Source organism: Montipora foliosa, chromosome 10 (assembly GCF_036669935.1).
Source record: "Montipora foliosa isolate CH-2021 chromosome 10, ASM3666993v2, whole genome shotgun sequence".
Classification (NCBI taxonomy): Eukaryota; Metazoa; Cnidaria; class Anthozoa; order Scleractinia; family Acroporidae; genus Montipora; species Montipora foliosa.
Genome location: NC_090878.1, coordinates 34,225,088 through 34,245,087, shown reverse-complemented (window position 1 = coordinate 34,245,087; position 20,000 = coordinate 34,225,088). Strand labels below are relative to the sequence as shown.

General features: G+C 41.3%; 1 protein-coding gene across 2 annotated transcripts in view; it reads right to left on the bottom strand.

Moving 5' to 3' along the window:
• Positions 1-20,000, bottom strand: part of LOC137973364 (epidermal growth factor receptor substrate 15-like 1) — a 31,086-nt gene that overhangs the window by 1,140 nt on the left and 9,946 nt on the right. For both annotated transcript variants that reach the window (XM_068820157.1, XM_068820158.1), the window contains exons 8-20: positions 19,553-19,651; positions 18,167-18,229; positions 17,590-17,637; positions 17,384-17,461; positions 16,058-16,129; positions 14,769-14,963; positions 13,825-13,905; positions 12,217-12,268; positions 9,584-9,684; positions 9,296-9,383; positions 4,232-4,305; positions 3,326-3,467; positions 1-1,406 (exon numbers count right to left, since the gene is read on the bottom strand). The exon at positions 1-1,406 is cut by the window's left edge and continues 1,140 nt beyond it. In XM_068820157.1, coding sequence (XP_068676258.1) covers positions 1,399-1,406; positions 3,326-3,467; positions 4,232-4,305; positions 9,296-9,383; positions 9,584-9,684; positions 12,217-12,268; positions 13,825-13,905; positions 14,769-14,963; positions 16,058-16,129; positions 17,384-17,461; positions 17,590-17,637; positions 18,167-18,229; positions 19,553-19,651 — 1,101 coding nt within the window. In that variant the 3' untranslated portion in view covers positions 1-1,398. The remainder of the gene's footprint in view (positions 1,407-3,325; positions 3,468-4,231; positions 4,306-9,295; positions 9,384-9,583; positions 9,685-12,216; positions 12,269-13,824; positions 13,906-14,768; positions 14,964-16,057; positions 16,130-17,383; positions 17,462-17,589; positions 17,638-18,166; positions 18,230-19,552; positions 19,652-20,000) is intronic.

The following is a 20,000-nucleotide window of genomic DNA, read 5'->3' as shown; positions in this document are numbered from 1 at the left end:
TAACTGGTGGGTACGAACGGTTTTAAAGTCAAAACAGAAAATGAATGGTTCATTTATATATGCTCAAGGCAAAGATATGCACGGAAATCCGTGCTGCACATGCAGCACGAGTGTTTTTCCTTTTTTAACCAGAGACATTCTTGCTTTGTGGCGTTGCCGTAGCCGTAGCCGTCGTCTTTGCTTAGGTTCTTTACCATTTATCAAAAAAATCCGGAAATTTCGGTTGGAATGTAAATGGTAAGCCTATTTTGGCCTTCCCAAACGGAATTTCCAAACGGAAAACGTGTTTAACATTTGCATTCCCCCATGATTTTGCCTCCCTCCAGATTCTCTCGGTAAGCGTGCACGAATTTTGCTAATGGTACACGCCTATCCAAACTAAATTTCCCATTCGGGAGTTTTTTGCTTCCCATTTGAACAAACCTAGTACCAACCAGTTTCTGCTTGTACGTGGTAAACAACCTCAAACTCGCGGTTGTTTTGACGAGTACAGGAGAGAAATATACAAAAATACGTGCCGCACGTGCAACACGATCATTTTTTCCTCTTTTAACCAAAAATGTTACTGCTTTTTGGCGTTGTCGTTGCAGTAACCGTCGTCGTTTCTTAAACTCCCTCATAGCGAAGATCTACGACGACGACGTCGACGAAAACGCCACAAAACAATGATATCATTGGTTAAAAGAGCATAAAGAATCGTGCTGCACGTGCGGCACGGATTTTAGCTCATTCTTGTCGTTCTCTGCATAACGACGTGAAATCATCCACCAGGCAAATTTTAGGTTTTGACGACAACGTGAGAATGCACCAGAGAACCTTTCTTTCTCTTTCTATTTTCGTAGATGTTAAGGTCCCTAATGTCTTTTGGGAATTTGAGTCTATTGTTATGCAAAACTTGAGCTACATATTTCTATTGTTTTGGCACCAACATGGCCGTCTTATCACGTGAGTGCAATCAAAGAATATTGCGCTGACAGATGGCGAATCCATTCAAACCAGAACAGACAATGTAGACCGAAATGCGCCAATCACAATGCTGGATGTGAAACGTGCCACAGTAATTGACAGCAGTGAAAAAAGAAACCGACGAATGAAATTGAACTATTGAGTCCGCATGATTAGGAAAGGGCCAATAGCTACGCGGGAGGGTTACCCAGAAGAATATGAGCATTCTGCCGGCACAGCTGATGTGACGTGACCAAGCAAAAGTGCAAACGAAGGGGTATACACGGACATTCGACATTCGGCAAAAGGTCCAGACTCCGTCAGTTGATAACGTACTCCATACATGTTATCACTATCTGAACAAATTGATAGCCGCAGGGGACTGAGCCATAATCTGTTAACTCATCTCTGATAATATCTCCTCATTAAACATCTTAAGTTCATTGCATTTCATCAGGACCCTAGAGTAAAAAAGAAAACCTGCATATAGAAGCAAATTTCTTTACCATTTCTCACGTCAAAAACAGAGGTCATTTGAGGAAAACAAACTCTCCTTTAAAATGGCGACCGATTCCCTACCCCGGTTCCCTACAACTCCAACGCAAAGGGTCGTGTCCTACGTAACTGAACGGGCTTCAGGATAGATCGAACAAAGATAACAATGGATTTAGCACAGAAAACAATAGGAAGCACGACACTATATAGCCAATGAAATATACTGTTCAACAAGAGGTACGACCCTATCCAACGCATGCACATAATAGAGCAGTTTTCAAACGATTGTTGAAAGTAATTTCAATTGCTACGCTTAGTGATTGGATTAAAAATGTCCCGTCAGTTTATCAACCAATGAGAACGAAAACCAAAATTTTTCCCGCGCTTCGAGCAAATTACACGAAATTGCTACGAATTTGGTTTAGTTCAATATGCTGTTTGCATCTGGATTGATTGGTCGCAGTAATTACTCGGGTATTTATTTTACGGCATTCAGTTAGCCAATATAAAAAATACCAATGACAATATTCTTTGTTTGTCCCTCCAAAATGTTGCATAAGCATTGTTTCTCTTGGGACTTTCAATGGTCCCAAGAGAAACTAGAAACAATGCTTATCAAAATTTTGGAGGAACAAATAAGGAGTATTGTAGTATGTTTGATATTAGCTAATTGAAAACCGCTCCGGCTACCATTCATGGTATTTTGCATACATGTCGCAAGTCCCCCCCCCCCCCCCCTTCCTCCTGAAGCCCAAAAACTTCTTGTATTCCTCTTTGGTTGGGGTTCTGTTATAGGGTCACTTTGTGACGCGTACACCAGGCAACCTGAACCCCATTATGAAGTTGTAGGGACAACTCTCCAGCAACTCTCACCGATTCCTGCGATGAGCAAGGAAATTACGATTGGAAAGATAGCAAGAATGATATAGGTGACGCGCTCGCCACATTTGTACAATGAATCTTAATAATGAAGTAAAATCAAAAGATGACTTTTGAGAATGAGGAAAACCGGGGTACGTCAAGAAAAACGTTTAGGAACAGAATAGAAAACAAACAAACTCAACCCACAGATGACGCCGAGTTCGGAGTTTCATTCGGGGACTAATCCGTAATTTTTAATTTTTTTGTATACAAAACGACAAAAATTCTCACAGAAACGCCTCACAAGTTAAGATGAAGATCATCTGCTCAAGTAAAGTTTATAACTGCGATGATCTACATATTTAATTTGATTCTCTTCGTAGTTCAAATATAAGGCTTTCATACATTAGGGAACTTAAGCACAGACGTTTTTGAGCCACGGACGGCACCCGGAAATTGAATTTTTCCCTTTTTGGAGCGTTTTCACGTCATCACGGTTGTAACGTCAAGCCACAGTGATCAACATGAGCTTTTCCTGTCCGTGGTAAGAGCAAAACCACGCCAAAAAAGGAAACATTCAACTTCCGGTTGCCGTCCGTGGCCGTCACGAACGTCTGTGCTTAAGCTCCCTATTAACTCTCGTCAGCAACGCCCCTATGAAACTCTGAAACTTAAAAGAACAGAGAGAAACGTCGCGCGAAGAAAAGATGTTAAAAACTAGAGTGAAAAGTGAACAAAGAAGTTTCTTTGTTCCCTATCTCCCCAGTCCTTACTCCTTTTCTTTCCGCTCAGAAACACATTCATTCAACCTCGTTCCCAGGGTCTCTTGCTCCCTGGGAACGAGGTTGACATTCATCATTCATTGATTCGCGACTGCGTCACAATTTTTCAACACCAACCAAACAAATTCAACGTGATAGAGTTGCTAAGGAAAATGTCAGTGCTAATTTCGGCGATGATGTTTATTTTTCCTGCAGGGTCTATCCGTTAGAAAGCCAAAGTACAAGGACAATAAACAACTCACCAAATGGATCAGAGCCAAAGGGATTGCTAAAAGGATCAGTCGCTGATGAGTTCGAATCTTTGTTGCCTGTCGCTTTCTTTGAATCTGAGTTTCCACCAGACGGTTTGAAAGGATCGGAGATAAAAAAGTTATCTGTGGAATTCTGAAATAACAAGAAGATCGAGGGCAAGTGAATTTAACTAATGATAGCACTATTAGAGTAAACAAGACGCTTTCCTTGTCTTCATTCGGGCTTCCTTGATGACACCTGCTTAACAAGAGGCTTGAGCCGGCACCCGATTTCAGTTTACTGATGGCGAATGCGATATTACCTTTACGTTTAACACGAAAACTCATTTACGGTCAGAAATTTTCCCCGGTGATTTCTCATGATGTCTCGCCGGCCTCACAGACAAAGTAACCGCATGCGAGTCAATAAGCACAGGTTCGGGCACTTAACAGAAAATTATTGTTTAAAAATAAAATTGATAAACTAGTAGTGATATCGGATTATTGAAGTGCGTTCGACAGTCGCTTAGTCTGTGTTTCCGTAGGGCTCCAAGCTAGAAAAATAAGCATGTGACATAAAGCGACTGTCGTCAAATGTAGATCAATACGCGTGCGAGAATCCACGCGAGGGTGCGCCTGTAAACAACAAAAGAATCTTCGGGGAGGCTATTTTGGTGTCCCTTGGAGAGCAAAATCTCGATTCCTTTTAGCAAGATCACACAATCACCCAATCTGAACAAAATTAGGACACGTTCTCCTTTGATCGAACGCAAATATAGAAATACACTCAATAGTTAACCTTAAAAGAGAAAACTGAATAGACAAACCGCTCTTGGCTACTGAACGGAACACGTGCCTTGTTTTGAGAAACCTAAACCAGTTCGCTCTTTTTTGTACTTGGGCTAGTGTTCCACTTACTTTGCCGCTTGGAAATGTACCCTGAAATGGATCCATGACGAAAGGATCCGATTTTGAAGGAGAAGACGATAAGCCTGAAAACGAAAAACAGTTTTAAGTGTTTAGAGACATTTTTTTCGGTGGAGATTCAGGGATACTCGGAAAAATCCGAGTTCTCCTTGGCAGGGGGCGAACTTACCACCTTCCGATTGCTAGTTCGGATGCTATACCAATGAGGTATAGGAGACTTGTGAAAGTTTAAAAGTGTTACTTCGAGCAAAAAAAAAAACCTCTCCTTTTCCGTCATGCCGAAAGTGTGTTTGATCATCACTTCACCGGTGGAAGAGCTGTTATTATAGTTGAGCCCACTTTTCAGAGCGCACGAAAGCGAGGCCTTCGCCGGGGTAAAAATTCGATCACACGTAGAGAAGAGTACTGAAGAGACTTGGCGCGCAAAATGCGCAAAAAAAAAGAATTCCTATCCAGAATTTACGTTTTTCTCAGAAGAAGGCGTTTCTGATTGTTTATTGGCAAAGAATGCCATGATAGTTTCCCACATTTGGGGTTGCTACTTCGGTTAACACATCCGTATGCTATACAGTGCCTTGCCATACTTTCCGCGATAAAATTAGGCCAGGCAATTCTCAAATTACTAAAAAAAAATGCAAAGGAAACAGTAAAGAATCAAGAAATCACACAATCCTTCGATAAGAAATTCTTATGTTGACCCGAAAGCCTCTTTTTCGCGCCTTCTGAAACTAACACCGCAGGGACGTGGGCTCAACTGTCATACCAGCCATTGCAGTCGCACTTTACGCAAGGACAACGACGACGGCTACGAGAACGCCACAACACAATGGGCTTAATGAACAAAAGCAAAGGCCCTGCACGTGCGTTTTACATTTTGGTACATTTCTTTGCCGTCTTCGACCTGACAACGATGTGAATTAACCGAATAGGACATTTTGCAGTTGTTTGCTCAGTGACCTAGCCTATGAATGGCTGCGAGGCTGCCGGCGACCTTGTATTGATACATACCTTGCTGCTTTTATCATGAAAATCGTGTTGTAATTCTAATTAGTCTACATTAACATTTGAAAAGCACGAAGGTTTGTATTAAAGCAAGGGTAACCGGCAGCCTCGCTTCCATTCTTAGGCCAGGTAACCCAGCTACAACTGTAAAATGGTCTATTTGAGGTTGTATAGAGGACGTAAGAACCTGACGAAACCTATTTAATTTTCTTCCAAAAGGAAAGAGAAATTTATTTAAGTGTCTAGTCTTCCTAGGGCTGGAGCTCTTACTGGGAACAATCTTAACTGAAATTAACAATTAACGCAAATCAAGTAAAAGTATGGTTTTTGAGGAGAAGGGAAAATCGGAGTACCCGGAGAAAAACCTCTCAGAGCAGAGTAGAGAACCAACAAACTCAACCCACACGTGACGCCGAGTCTGGGAATCAAACCTGGGCCACATTGGTGGGAGGCGAGTGCTCTCACCACTGCGCCATCCCTGCACCCGTCCAAGCCAATTATTGGGAGTTTTAGCAACAACGACGGCTACGGCAACGACAACGGCACAAAGCAAGAATATCATTGGTTAAGAAAGGACAAATAATCGTGCTGCACGTTGTTGCACGTGCAGCACGCATTTCCATGCATTTTTTGCCGTAGTCCACTAAACGACAATGTGAAATCACCAAATTTTAGGTTTTGACGACAGCATGAGCATACAACAGGAAATCGTTCACTTTTTATCTTCACTTTAGAACGGTTCCTATAAATTCGGTTATATGATAGTTCTCCCATACTGTTCAAGGTGAACAAGATGGAATAATCGCGAAGTACGCGGTGGCCTCGTGGTTAGTATGCTCGACTCCGGATCGAGTGGTCCGGGTTCGGGTCCCGGCCGGGGACATTGTGTTGTGTTCTTGGGCAAGACGGTGCCTCTCTCCACCCAGGTGTATCAGTCGGTACCGGCGAAAATGCTGGGGGTAACCCTGTGATGGACTAGCATCCCATCCAGGGGGGAGTAGAAATACTCTTAGTCGCTTCATGCTAATGAAACCGGAGATAAGTGCCAGCCTGATGGGCCTTCTGGCTCGTAAGCAGTGACTTTTTACTTATGATAGGGCTAAGTTATATTTTGAAGTGAAGTTGAAGTAGACGTTGCAGTTGCCCTTACTAAAACTCCATTTTATTCTTGCAATGTTGGTAAACACTTTCCATTCCGAACGACTTGGGGTTGTAACGGAATTGTTACAATAACGGGAAGTAATATTTTTAGACTTACCACCTTCCGATTGCTAGTTCGGATGCTATACCAATGAGGTATAGGAGACTTGTGAAAGTTTAAAAGTGTTACTTCGAGCAAAAAAAAAAACCTCTCCTTTTCCGTCATGCCGAAAGTGTGTTTGATCATCACTTCACCGGTGGAAGAGCTGTTATTATAGTTGAGCCCACTTTTCAGAGCGCACGAAAGCGAGGCCTTCGCCGGGGTAAAAATTCGATCACACGTAGAGAAGAGTACTGAAGAGACTTGGCGCGCAAAATGCGCAAAAAAAAAGAATTCCTATCCAGAATTTACGTTTTTCTCAGAAGAAGGCGTTTCTGATTGTTTATTGGCAAAGAATGCCATGATAGTTTCCCACATTTGGGGTTGCTACTTCGGTTAACACATCCGTATGCTATACAGTGCCTTGCCATACTTTCCGCGATAAAATTAGGCCAGGCAATTCTCAAATTACTAAAAAAAAATGCAAAGGAAACAGTAAAGAATCAAGAAATCACACAATCCAATTTTCTTTTTGGATTTCAATAACACTTGTTAAGATTTACATTTCCTGCATAATCACACACCGGGGCAAAAACATCTTTAATTAGTAGGCATCGTCCTTAAAAATCTTAAGAAAGCTAGGTTCAGAACAAATGACGTCAAACACTCAATCGCCTAGGAATGAATTGTCTGTGTATGAGAGTTTTGCTCTTTCAAACTATTCAACCCACGTCTTGCATAATTAATACGCTGCATTGTTTATCGAGTGCGTCTTTGACGTCATCTCCTTCTCGATCCAGGTCTCTTGAGCAAACAGGTTAGTTTTGAATGCGAGTAATTGCATATCGTAAAATGCAAACCCTGCATCAAATAATAATCTTTGCATCCAAGAAGATCTCAAAATTTTGCCAGTTGGGAGTTAAGCAAACAAACTCTCAAAACTGGAATGAAAATTTCAAAGTGAATATTTGAAAGTGACCGACACTTTGTTAAACAACCGATCCTACGGTGTTCTCTCTCCTCTGAAACGCAACTGTTAGCGAGCACAACCAACGAGAACATCGTCTTCTCGGTCGTCGTTCACTTGAGAATTCCGGCAACATATGCTTTCAAATTCATTGGTTTAAACAGAAACGTCTCATTAAGCGAAATACTACACTTCCAATTTCTATTCACGATGTCCGGAACCACAGCGTTCTCGCTGATTCGTAAAGCTCATTAATGTAACGCACAGCGTTAATATATCCCGGCTAGGAACGCCGATTTCAATAACCGTCGTTTCATTATCGTTCCAAGATCCCATCGTTTCTCTTAGCCGGTGGAGCCTTTGCACGAGAAAACGAAGGACTCTGGAGACGTAGGAAATTCAATTTTTGTCATTGGCTAGCTTGCGAACGATAAAATCTTGAACCGGAAGTAAAAATGGACGATGTGGCGCGGCCGGTCGGTAAAATGATCTGAGTGTCTTTGTTTAAAACTACGATATTTCTTATTGCTTTTTTCTATTCGACAAGATGGGATACATTCTCTAAGTCGAGGCCAGTCAAAGCTTCACACAGACTCTTCGAATGTAATGCTTCTGAGCGCCGCCATGTTTAGCACTTATTATTGATGACTCACAGATGAACTGCCTCCAGACAACACAATCTCTTCCTCAAATGAAGGATTCTCGTTCATTGTCAGTTTGCCCCAAATAAAGTGTTATATTCCATTTAGATTACTCTGTCCCAGGACTTGTGGTAGCAGACAAAAAGAAAAAAGTAAAAGTAGTCCCTGGACAGGATTTGAACCCGAAGCACCCACTCTGAAAGAACTCTTTTTATCCACTTAACTACTAAAGATCAACTGACTGGTAAGTGTGCCAATTATTTACCAAAACTAATTAGTACATATATAAAATCATTGCTGAATAATGGTTAAGTCTAAGGGTTGATTTTAAAATGGTTAGCTTTCTCTTGAAGTTTGATAGCCGACATTTTTCACTGTGTAAGCTTGCTTCTTCGTGGGTGTTAATATACGTTTACAGCGGCATTTGCAGAAGAAAAAAATATTGACATTAAAAAAAAAATGACATCCTCAAAGTTACTGATGTGGTAGTCTATTGATTAAGTAAAGGAGTTATTAATCAAACATTCCCAGGTTCGAGTCCTGCGAGTCCAGACATTGGGGTTCTGCTTTTGAAAAAAATTATGTTCATTTCCCATGATCCCTGGCAAGCTTTCAGTGTCCAAAATGAACAATTGACAATTAAAGATGAGAGAGAGACTTGGTTACTCCAGAGCCCTTCATTTTCTCGAGAAACGATGGGATCCGGGAACGAGAATACAGTCGTTTATTTAAGAATGCAGACAATTGACGTCACAAAGTGTCCGCTAAACTTCTGCTCCTACTCGTCTTCTGCCGGATTTTTGTTGGATATCAAAACCGGGCATGCATCTAATCACTTGCATTTGTAAATAAATATATAAAAAATGTAAAAGATTTGTTTATAGTGGAAGTGCACTTAGCTATCAAGCTAGTTCACAGGCACCCCACTCTTCATGATGTGAAAGAAACAATTCAAACTTAACAGAAACATGGTTAAGAACCCCAACTGGCAGGAGGTGACCAGGTGGCTATTTACAAAGCGTGGTTGAATTAAATCCGCCGGACAACCGGAAACAAATCCAAACCAGAAGTTGGAACAAGGTTTGAAGCTGGGGCAACCGCATGCAAACCCAACGCCATAACCAATGGATCACGTCGCCTCCCGTACAATTAAGAAAATTGCAGAAGAAGACTAATGGAAGCATCAGTTTCTTGTTAACACCTACCATTCGCAATGCCCGACGCAGTTCCGTTGGTCTCTCCGCTTGCTGGTAGGTCGCTCTTAAAAGGGTCACCTTTGAACAAGTCCTCACCCTTGAAAAAATAATCACATTAAATCTCGCTTAGCGCATCAGGAAGACCCTCGCTACAACAATGGCAATGAGATCACATCTTTCTTGTGTTACCATTACTATAGCCTCGGTAGACAATCAACCTCTCATGGGTCGGCACCGCCCTCCCGACATAACTTCAAGTTCCCACCTACCGTCCTACCTACCAAACGTATTTCTTACCTCAAATGGATCCCCTGGGAAGGAATCTGCGAAGGACACGGTTTTATAATTAAATGGGTCTGTTTTGAAAGGATCATCGACGTGAAAAGGGTCATTTGACTCTGAAAGAAAAGTAGTTTTTTGTATTAAGCAGGGGCAAAAAGGGGATTTTTTCTTGAAAAATCCTAGACATAGTTAATGATGCATTTACTTTACATCAACACAACCGAAGACAACGGGATTCTTTTTATGGACGTCGGAGGTGTGATGTCGGAAAAGGCCCAATAGTTGTGCAATGAGCGCTTAAGCAAGGACAAAGACGACGGCTACGAGACAGAAAGCTATCGAGAAATACTATTTCCCGTTACAGTAATAATTTTCTGATTAAGGTGATTCCTCAGAAGAAAAAGTTGCCGAACTATTTGTTTGAAACTTTCCCTGAATGTTCCATACTAATCTCCATTTTGAGAACAACAATAAAAAGACAAGTCACTGTGCTTGCTTAAGAGATGTAATGGGCCAATCTTACCCTACTGATGCCTGTACAGATACCAATCACGCGCGTTATCTTATCAGCTCAGGGTACATTTTGCGGTGGCCAAACGAGAGGGTATTTAAAGTAACACTTGAAAAAACACCTGATAGGTAGAAAATCTTCAGTAAATGGAACACTGTCTTGTATAGTTTATGCAAAAAACACTCCACTTAAAACGACGTCGACTAAAAACGTTTCTCGAGTCGTTGTTTTTAAGATCATAATTTACATCTCAGGGTAAGGGGCTTTGTGTACGTTATTAGCTATATCTTTTTTCCTACCGATAAATACTTTAAAACATTTTTTGATTTAAAGGGGGTAATTTGTACACCAAATTTATGCAATAAAAAATATAGGTCACTTTGCTCGTCTAAGAGTAAAACACCGTCGCACCAGTCCATCTCGATTATCGTAGATCGAAACAACAAAACTCGCCATGTTCTCGGAATCCGCGCGCTTAATCACAAAGAGTTATGCGTCATTCACAACTTCTCTCACGTGTTTTGAGAACTGTTTCAGTGTGTATGATCGACTTACGCCATGTTTACAATGTTGCAGATTGGATCAATTTATAAATATTGGCACACCATATGCGCAGTGCAATACCGAGAAATCACCTTAATCCACGTCGTTCGTCCCGGCATGGAAAGTGTGTACCAACATTCCAGGAATGCAATTGGTATGATCGGTGTGGGTGTTTTGAGAAAATCGAAAATTTATCAACAGGTGCTAGCGTCCTTCACATTGCTTCAAAATCTGTTCATTTCACGCTGTTTTCAGAATGAGAAATGTATCAAAATGTAACACGCACGTGCTGGGCGTGCACAAGCGCAGGGCGTGTTCATTAAGCTTATTAGGGAGTTTAAAGGCTCGTTTACACAGATCGCGCGACAAGAGCTGCGATAAAATCGCAGCAAAGTTGCACTAAATTTCGAGCATGTTCGAATTTGCGGCGACAAGGCTGCGATCTGTCGCGCTACAAATCGAAGTGAAATCGCCGGCTGTTCACACGCGCGATTTGCTGTCGCCGTAAAAATCGCCGTTCGATCGCAGCTCTTGTCGCCCGATAAAATCGCTCTGTGTGAACGAACCTTAAGATCTACGACGCGACGGTACACGAAAACGTCATTAAAATTTCAAGTTCAGGTTTATTAATCTTTTTCGTCATTATTTCGGTTTGTCTGACTTCTGAAAACTAGCGCGACTTTCCAGGAAATGAATTAGGAGGTGCAGTGTTGAAACTACGATAGAAAATTCAAATTCGTTGCTTTGTTTCCACGTTCCCCATAAAACTTGAGAATTGGCCATTTTACGTCGGAGATTTGCCGAAAACGTGAGAGAAATGTACAACAATGAAAAATGCACGTGCAGAGCGTGCAATGCTATTGCTTTTGCTCATTAAATATGCACAATTTGAGACGTTTTCGTTGCCGTCGCGTCGTAGATCTTAAACTCCCTATTGTGTTGTATCGTTCTCGCAGCCATCGTCATCGTCCTCGCTTTAGCGCCCTATTGTGTTGACGATCTTGACGTCAGTCGACTGATGAAGAGCACAAATCGCCAGGGGTGATTTACAGACAACGCATGCGTTAAGTTGCGTACACTTAGGGCTTAAAGGGCAAAATAGACCTCTTTAGCTTGTAGGTTTTGTCTTCCCATCTCAGACCAAATGTCGTCTTAAGCACGTGCATATGTATGCTAACTTACGTTAAAACAAAAGGAAAATTCCCTTGGGAACATCACGTGGTCTGAAATGGGAAAACAAAACGAACAAGCTAAAGAGGTTAACTGTAGCGTGGTTTTGGAAAGTGTAAGATTTTTTGTGAAGCGCTTGGCAAGCTTTGTTCCCTCCCTTTACTTCAAGTTCCATGCTGTTCGGGGGGCTTGACTGCGTCGACAGCCATGTTAGATGGAAGCAGTGAGTCTTCACTGAGGCCGGAATGCCTTCTTACTCGAAATCGATTCTATGTAAATTAGATGTCAAAATTGCATCAAAACGATTGAGTGGAATATCGTAAAGACCATATCGCAATGTAAAATTGGGTATCGGTTAAAAAGGTGCCTGTATCGCATGAATTCCTAAAAATTCCTGAATATGCCACAGGTTCAGTCCACTAACCTGTTTCTGAAGAACTAAATAAATTTTCTTTACTCTTGAAAGGGTCCGAATCCTGAAATGAAGAGTAATACACATAGACCACTCTCATAAATGGCGACGCCTTTACATTCTTTTTAGACCTACTACCCTCATTTTAACACAAATATTTATTTGAAATTTGCTCGTCGGAGAGAGGCTAGAAAGGCTAATTAGCATTAAAACAAAAGAAAATTTTCTCCGGCCGCCATTATGACAGAGGTCTATGGCTTAAATAAATTGATTAAAAGCCTCATCGTAAAAGGATTGCTAGTACTTTTAAAGTTAGCTTTATTTTTCAACTGGTACAGGGCGCGATAAAAATCAAAAGTGAAGTGGTAAAGTGGTAAAACTAGAAAAAAAAAAGCAGGGTGTTAAGGTCGTGTGACCCTTTTAGATTCATTTTAAGACTCGGCTAGATTATGCAACATCTTTGGCCAGCATTTGTACGAAGGCAATGTTTAACGCTCGGCTAAACATATAAATAATGTTTGGCTGCGTTCACACGGCACAGAATGGCTACCAAAAATCTGACCGGACGTTTTGTTCATGTGGACCTGAAGAACCAGGTTGACTGTTAACCATTGCAAGTGGTTTTACCATCTGCCCATGCGTATATAAAGCACCAATTTACGAATACAGAAAATGATAATGGCGTCTTCAAGCCGCAAAGCCGGCCCAGGCGTCTAAATTTGTGTAAGGTTGGCTTAGTTTTATAGGAGACTTCACTGTTTGTAAACAATTCTTTTGTTATTTTGTAAATTTGCCAACCACAGAACAAAAGAATCCTTTGTTTCGACAGCCAATAGATCTCTGATTGGCACATTAATGAAAATAGGTGACGTAATGGTGAGTATTGCCATATGAACGGAACAAATAGGCCATTTTCGAAATATCAAATGTTCAGCTTGATAGTGAGACAGTGAGGACAAAAACAATAGACCTTATTCATTAATGGCGGTCAATTTATGATTCTTTTGTCCAAGTGCAAATTAGCCTACCAAGCCTCGATACCATACAGTGAATTGAAAAGAATTCTTGCTCTAAAATGAGGCTTGGTAGGCTAATTTGCACTGGGACAAAAGAATTATAAATGTGGCCGCCATTTATGAATAAGGTCTATAGAAACACGTTGGAATGAATGTGAAAAATATTTGCATATCATCCACTTTCCTTTGTCTTTGTCCTCTAAACCTCTCTTTTAAGCTGATTTTTAATATACGAAATTTTCAACCAGTAACGTATTCCTCGAACTAATAACGTTATAACGTTATCTGACGTGAAAACAGACAGTGCAATGTTGATCATGGACTCGACATCCCAGATTCCCTCACGCTACTAGCAATGTACATGCAAATTTGTGCAACTCTCAAAATGAGCGGCTCAATCTGATTGAAGATTGTTGCGGTAGCGTTAAAAAAAACCCTTCTGGGATATAACCAAGGCAAATTATGAAAAGGGTGAAAACTGCTTGTTGGGAGAAATAAAGAGGCTTTTTGTTACACTGACATTACACTGCACTACAATTTTTCCGGAAACTAACTCTGCAGGGCTTATTGGGCGACAATAAATTGAGCGCAAATTTTCACCTACCTTAAAATCGTCTACGGCTTCATCTACTCGACCAGATCCCACGCTAAATCCGCTTATACTACTGACAGGACTGCTACCAGCCTAATAAAGGAAAAAATTGACCGACATGAACCGAGATTGATAAGTTAACTTACAAGTCTACGGATGAGACTTTATTCACCGTCGGCAAATAAATTCTGTTAGTTCTGAAATAGGTATCATATGGAAGCCGATGGTGTACTTATTAGTCTCCTTTTGCATTTCTCTTTTTATCAGTAATTCATAAATTCTTTCAGTTCGTGGGGTGTATTCTACGAAACAAACTAAAAGCTTTAGGTAAGAATACAACAAACAACGATCCCGCGGTCAGTAGTACACATGCGCAAAGCCATATCAGCCGGGCAGTGGCGGCCAAGGACAGCTGTTTCGGCCTTATTAACCTAATCAGCATGGCATAGCCGACAAACAATGAGCCCGCATGTCCTCCGGCCTCAAACGAAAACCCTGATTTGTGTTGCTTAGAAGTAATTTCTGGGTTAACCTTAAGTTGCATAGCACTTTGTCGCTATATAGATAATACTCTTCCAAAACTTTAGTTACTGAATTCGTACAGTTTAACTCCTATAGTGGAAAGCCTTCTACAAAGTTTAGTAAAGCGTTGGTAAACTCCACAAGCAATTTCTGTGGGAAGAATTCAAAGGAACTTTTAGCCATCAACAGAGACCAAAGATGTGGCAAGGACCAACCATGCAGCAATAAACTATTCTTGGTTTGCATCCACGTGATGGGAAACAATAGAAAATGGCCCCACAAGTTTTGAATTTTACTGCATTGTTCTGAACACCAACATGGCTGCCGTGACGTCAGAATGCAAACCATCAATAATAATTACAAGACGAGGTATTTACTTTACAGCTAAAACTAATTAATATTGCATAAATTTGTAATTTATGCTCATAACTTACGGTCGCTCTGACACTCATAGCATCGGCCTCAGAAGGAGTGGGTGTCATATCAAACGCGTCGTGAAGAGGTGTAAAATCAGGAATCGGGGTTGGACCGCTGGACACACTGTTTGAATTCATCAGGGAATTGTAATGTGCAATATTCGCGTTTAAACTACTGTTTGTTTCTTCCAGCGTGGACACCTTGGATCGGACCTAAAGGTGAATAAATTAGTGTCCTTTAACTGAATTGCTATGTTTCGCGAAGATTAAAGCCCCGTTTACAGGAGCAAGTGTTCCTTGACAAGGAAAAAATTGCCGGCTCATGTAAATAGGGTTAAAATTGACAATTTTTCCTTGACAAGGAAAAGTTACAATCGTGGTTAAAACTTGTTGGGAAGGTTGCGTGCATCAGTTCACTTCACACTTGATTCAATTATTCTAACTATTGGGTGTACTATTTGGGAAATGCCATGCTCTTGTGCGTGCCCCCCCCCCCCCCCCCTCCCCCATATTCAATGTTGGAGTTCTTCAGGTAAGAAAAGTCACATTTTTTTCTGGAACATCCAACATTGATAAGGGGGAGGGGGCTTACCCTCCCAACAATTTTGTCCATGATTGTAGAATGCAAAAATTATGGACAAAACTCGTTGGGAAAATATGATACACCACTATAAAATGGTCATTCCCTTATTTGTCTGTGTTGCAAAAGATTAACTTCTCCATACTTTCCCCCCTCCCCTTTATCCAATGTTGGTCAAAAAACGGCCAAAGGCTTGCACAGTATTTTTCACCACATTATCAGCATTGGTACAGGAAAGAGGGGGTGGGGGGAAACATGGACTTTGTTTGTGAGTGCATGTTCAAGGATGTTCATGTCAGAGTTTTTCCCAAGAGTTTTGGTGAAGATTGAAGCATGCTAGCTTTTCCTTGTCAAGGATGAAATTTGTTCGTGTAAAGGGACAACAACAAAAATTGTGCCAAGGAATATTAATGAAGTTAGTTCTCAGTATCACTCTCATGCTCATTGCTGTCAAAATAGACAAAATGGCGGCTAACTAGACGAGCTAGGAACTGGAACATTTTAATGTACTCGCTGAATAACATGTACAGCGGGCACAGGCTAAACTTGTTCACCGTTCACACGAGCAATTATTCCTTGTCAATGAAAACTTGTTGATCATTTACAAGAGGAATGATAATTGTCAGGGAAACTGGTGAAGGCACAAGACTTGCTCGTGTAAACGGAGCTTAAATGAGATTACGATATGCGTCGCACGTAAGAATCAGTTGTAAGAAGCCATTTTTACCTGTGATAACTCTGTTTGAACGGTTTTTAATTGTTTTTGAACAGTCTCCAGGTGCTCTTTGCTGAGTTCAATCTGTTGAAAAAAAATTGCACGGGTTTCACTTTTAACTCTAAAAAAAAGGTATTCTGATGTATCTTAGGAGGCAGTGCAGCCCACTGGTTAGGATGCTTGCCTTGAGATCCGGGGATCCCGGGTTCAAGATACATTCTGGCTAGAATGTATTTCCTGCATTCTGGGGCACGAGTTAGAGTATTTGAACAGAACACTAATAACATTACATTTTGGTTTTTTATTTTTTTATTCAGAGAGAGAGTACATGAATGCTCTAATTTTTTGGAAATTCAGCAAGACATACTTTTGGTTTTGAATTGATGCTAAAATAGCGTGACATAGCCCCTTCAAGGCTACTTTGCATTCTCTACAGCTGTGTGAAATGCATTTCATCTGTCTTGACCAAAAACATCGTCCTGTCACGCTTCAAATGTAGTTAACAAATCAGGCAGCTTACACCACGTACTGGATTGCTGGACCGCTGCCTCAAAAACAACGCGTGAGCCGAAATTACTCAGAATCCGAGTCATTCTGAATTCAGTCTTCTTCTCCAGTCTTTCGTGAACAAAACTTTGCCCATCTAATCTTTATGTTTCTCGTGTTATTCGTAAAACTTAGCGTAATTTCTAAGGAAAAGTAGAAGGCGAGTACACGTGTAGTGGCCGGTGAAATTCGCCGGCCAGAGGCTCTTATTGAAACCCTGAGTTTACTCCTACGATTGGTGATGCCGATGCTTTACCACTGAGCTATCGGGGAACTAGGCCATTAAAACTCAGTGGGCTCATGTCAAAATTGTCCCGCTTTACTGCTAACACGGAATTTGTCTTAATATTGAAGGAAATTGGGAAATGTTAACCGCGGTGAATGACTGTAGACATGTATCCTTTAATCGAAGGATTTTCATTTGACAGAACTGACCAGCCAGACCGGGCATTTGGAAGGACTAACTCTACAACGCCCTCAAATTAACCCTCCTCGAGGATGATACGTACTCCACCAGACGAATGCGAGGGATTATCATGCAAGTGTTCCTTCAAATTGTTACGCTTTCTTTGCAAACTGACAGGTCTGGTTGGCCAGTTCTGACAAAAGGAAAGCGCCCTTAATTTAGATGCCGTGTTGAATCGTCTTAAAACCTCCAACCACAGTCGTCCTAGATGGTCCCCATTCCAAAGTTCTCCATCACGATTTTTTTTTATTAAATTGGTTCCTTTTTTACACACGTTTCCACAAGCCGAGCTTCAGATCACCACTTCAAATTACTCGTTCACTTGCCTCTCGCTCAAGCTTGGTTTCTTCCTCTCGTAACTTGTTCAACTCCTCTCTTGCTTGGCTTAGTTCTTCTTCTTGTTGCTGAATACAGCAAAAACAAATTAAATTCAACGATAAAGTCTTCACCCTTGACGACTTTCACCCGCCCCAGTCCCCCGAATTAGGAGGTATCGAGCGGTGAAGAAAAAGAAGGTATGGACATCACTTACCAGTGTCGACTGCCTTGACGATGCAATTTGTGTTTTTAAGTTGTTTATCTGAAAAGAAGAGAAGTTAACTCATTTCATCTCATATTAAAGTTCAATCCAACAAGTGCTGTCCTTACCAGTGCTTCAGTTCACTATCGTTTGACTAGTCCTTGTTGCATATTTTTCCAAAAAAAATGCTTATCCAACACCTAGTCTTCCAGGAAATCGAGTGAACACGCGCAAAAGGCCGAAAATATTGTCATATGGCACAAAGACTCGATTTGAAAAAGAGGCTGGACTGAACTCAGAAGGGCCTATTGACCAGTTCTCAGTTCTCAGCCGAGTGGTGTACAGGGCAATCACAAAGTCAAGGGTTCGAGTCGTCTTCAAGCATGGAATTTTTTCAGGCTTTTTGGCAGTCTTCTTCGCAGGCGTTATTGGGGCGTCATGCAAGGCTCGCCGCACCAACGTGGAGACTAACTTTTCGGCAACTCCACATAGAACCAAAATTACATAGTTCAATGCTATGATCATTTTCTTCAATTACTACGCAGGGAATCGCCTTGGATAGAAAGCTCTTCGACCCATTTGAACTCACTGTTTTTGTTTCTTCGTCACACTTCTGTTTTACGTCTTTCAACATGTCTTCATATTGGGCTTTCTGATAAGAACAAAAAAGGTTAAAATTGAAACCAATCGACCTTGATAGGTAAAATGTGATGCATTACGTAATAAGCATTAAAAGGGACACATCTATCTCAACCCCAGACCTCTTTTCTTTTGCGCATGACTGAGGGAGAGAGAAGCGCTGGGGAACCTTAACAAGGTGTCTTCTCATTGGTTTTCGTTAAGAGCAATAAAAAGCGTCTCTGATTGGTGCCTTCATGTTAGCACGAGGAGTGAACAGACGCCCCAAGGTTCAAATAGCCATTCGTTGGCTTTTAGAACCCTACGGCGCATGTCCTACTACTACATAGATTTTCCTAGAGCCTCCATGTCATATCCGAGGCTCTGGTGACTAGAATGCATAACACCAACCCCGTGTGGCCAACACATAACGCATGCGCACAACCATTTCACCCGATTAATTAGGAGCCATGGACAGCTGTCCGGCCTTGAATTGCCTCATCAGCATGGCATAGCTAACTTACCAGGCAGGTGTTTCAGGCACCACTTTAAGTAGCAGCTCCACTAGCAATTTTACGTTGAGAATTGCAGATAATAATCACGAGAATCTCTGACCTTGGGGGATCAAGACAAGGCTGTTTCATAATGAGGGAATGTATGTGTGCACGCATCACCACCGCCACTGCCAACGTAATTGTCGTCATCATGACGTCATGACATCACCATCATCATCAACATTGTCATCAACATCAGCATCATCATTACCGTCTTTATCGTCGTCATCATCAATAACATCGTCATCACTGTCGTCATCATCATCAATGTCATAAATTGAAAGGCCCCAGAGGTCAAAGTGAATTTCTCAAAAGCTAAAACCCTTTAAGTTTATCCCACTTCGCAAAGTAACTTGGGATATGTTTGCCAATCACATTTTAGAAGTGGGGGTGAATCGACTGGGGCGAACACAACCTGTGGCAAAAAGAACAACATCCACCCTACAGCATAGTCAGGGAAAAAATGCAGGGACTGTAGACATTTCCATGGTGGTCCACAGAAAAAACTCCGTAATCAATAGACCATTTTACAGTTGTGGCTAAGTTACCCAGCTTAAGAATGGAAGCGAGGCTGCCGGTGACCCCGCTTTTATACAAACCTTCGTGCTTCTGTAATGTTAATTCAGACTAATTAGAATTACAACAACACAATTTACATGATAAAAGCAGTGAGGACTCTATCAATACAAGGTCACCGGCAGCCTCGCAGCCATTCATAGGCTAGGTCGCTGAGCAAACAACTGTAAAATGGACTATTACAACACGATTGAAATCAGCGCGTAAAAAAACTAAAACTGACTCACCTCTTTGTCTAAATCGTCGAGTTTTCCTTGAGCTTCTGTCTTTTGCTTCTCCAATTCTTGATACTTTGCTTTAGTTTTCTCCAGCTCACTTCGCAGATTCTACAACCAAAAAAGCAGAGATGAAGAACAAAAGCGCCTGGTAACAATGAGTGAAACTAATTTGTACAACAAAGTAAGCTATCCAACCACATAAACCTATTGGTTTTGATAATCCTTAACCAGTGGTTAGAGCAAAGCATGCTTTGAGCAACTGGCACCAGATAAAATTACATAAAAACAATACAAGTTAATTACGGACATTACTCTTAGGTCTGTATCATGCTTCAGTGAACTGGATATCCATTGTTTTAATGCAAATAACCCCCCAAAATGAACTGTATTACAGGATTGGTGAAAAAAGCGAATCGACGAAATAAAGAAATGATCCTCGCACCTATGTAAAAAATCT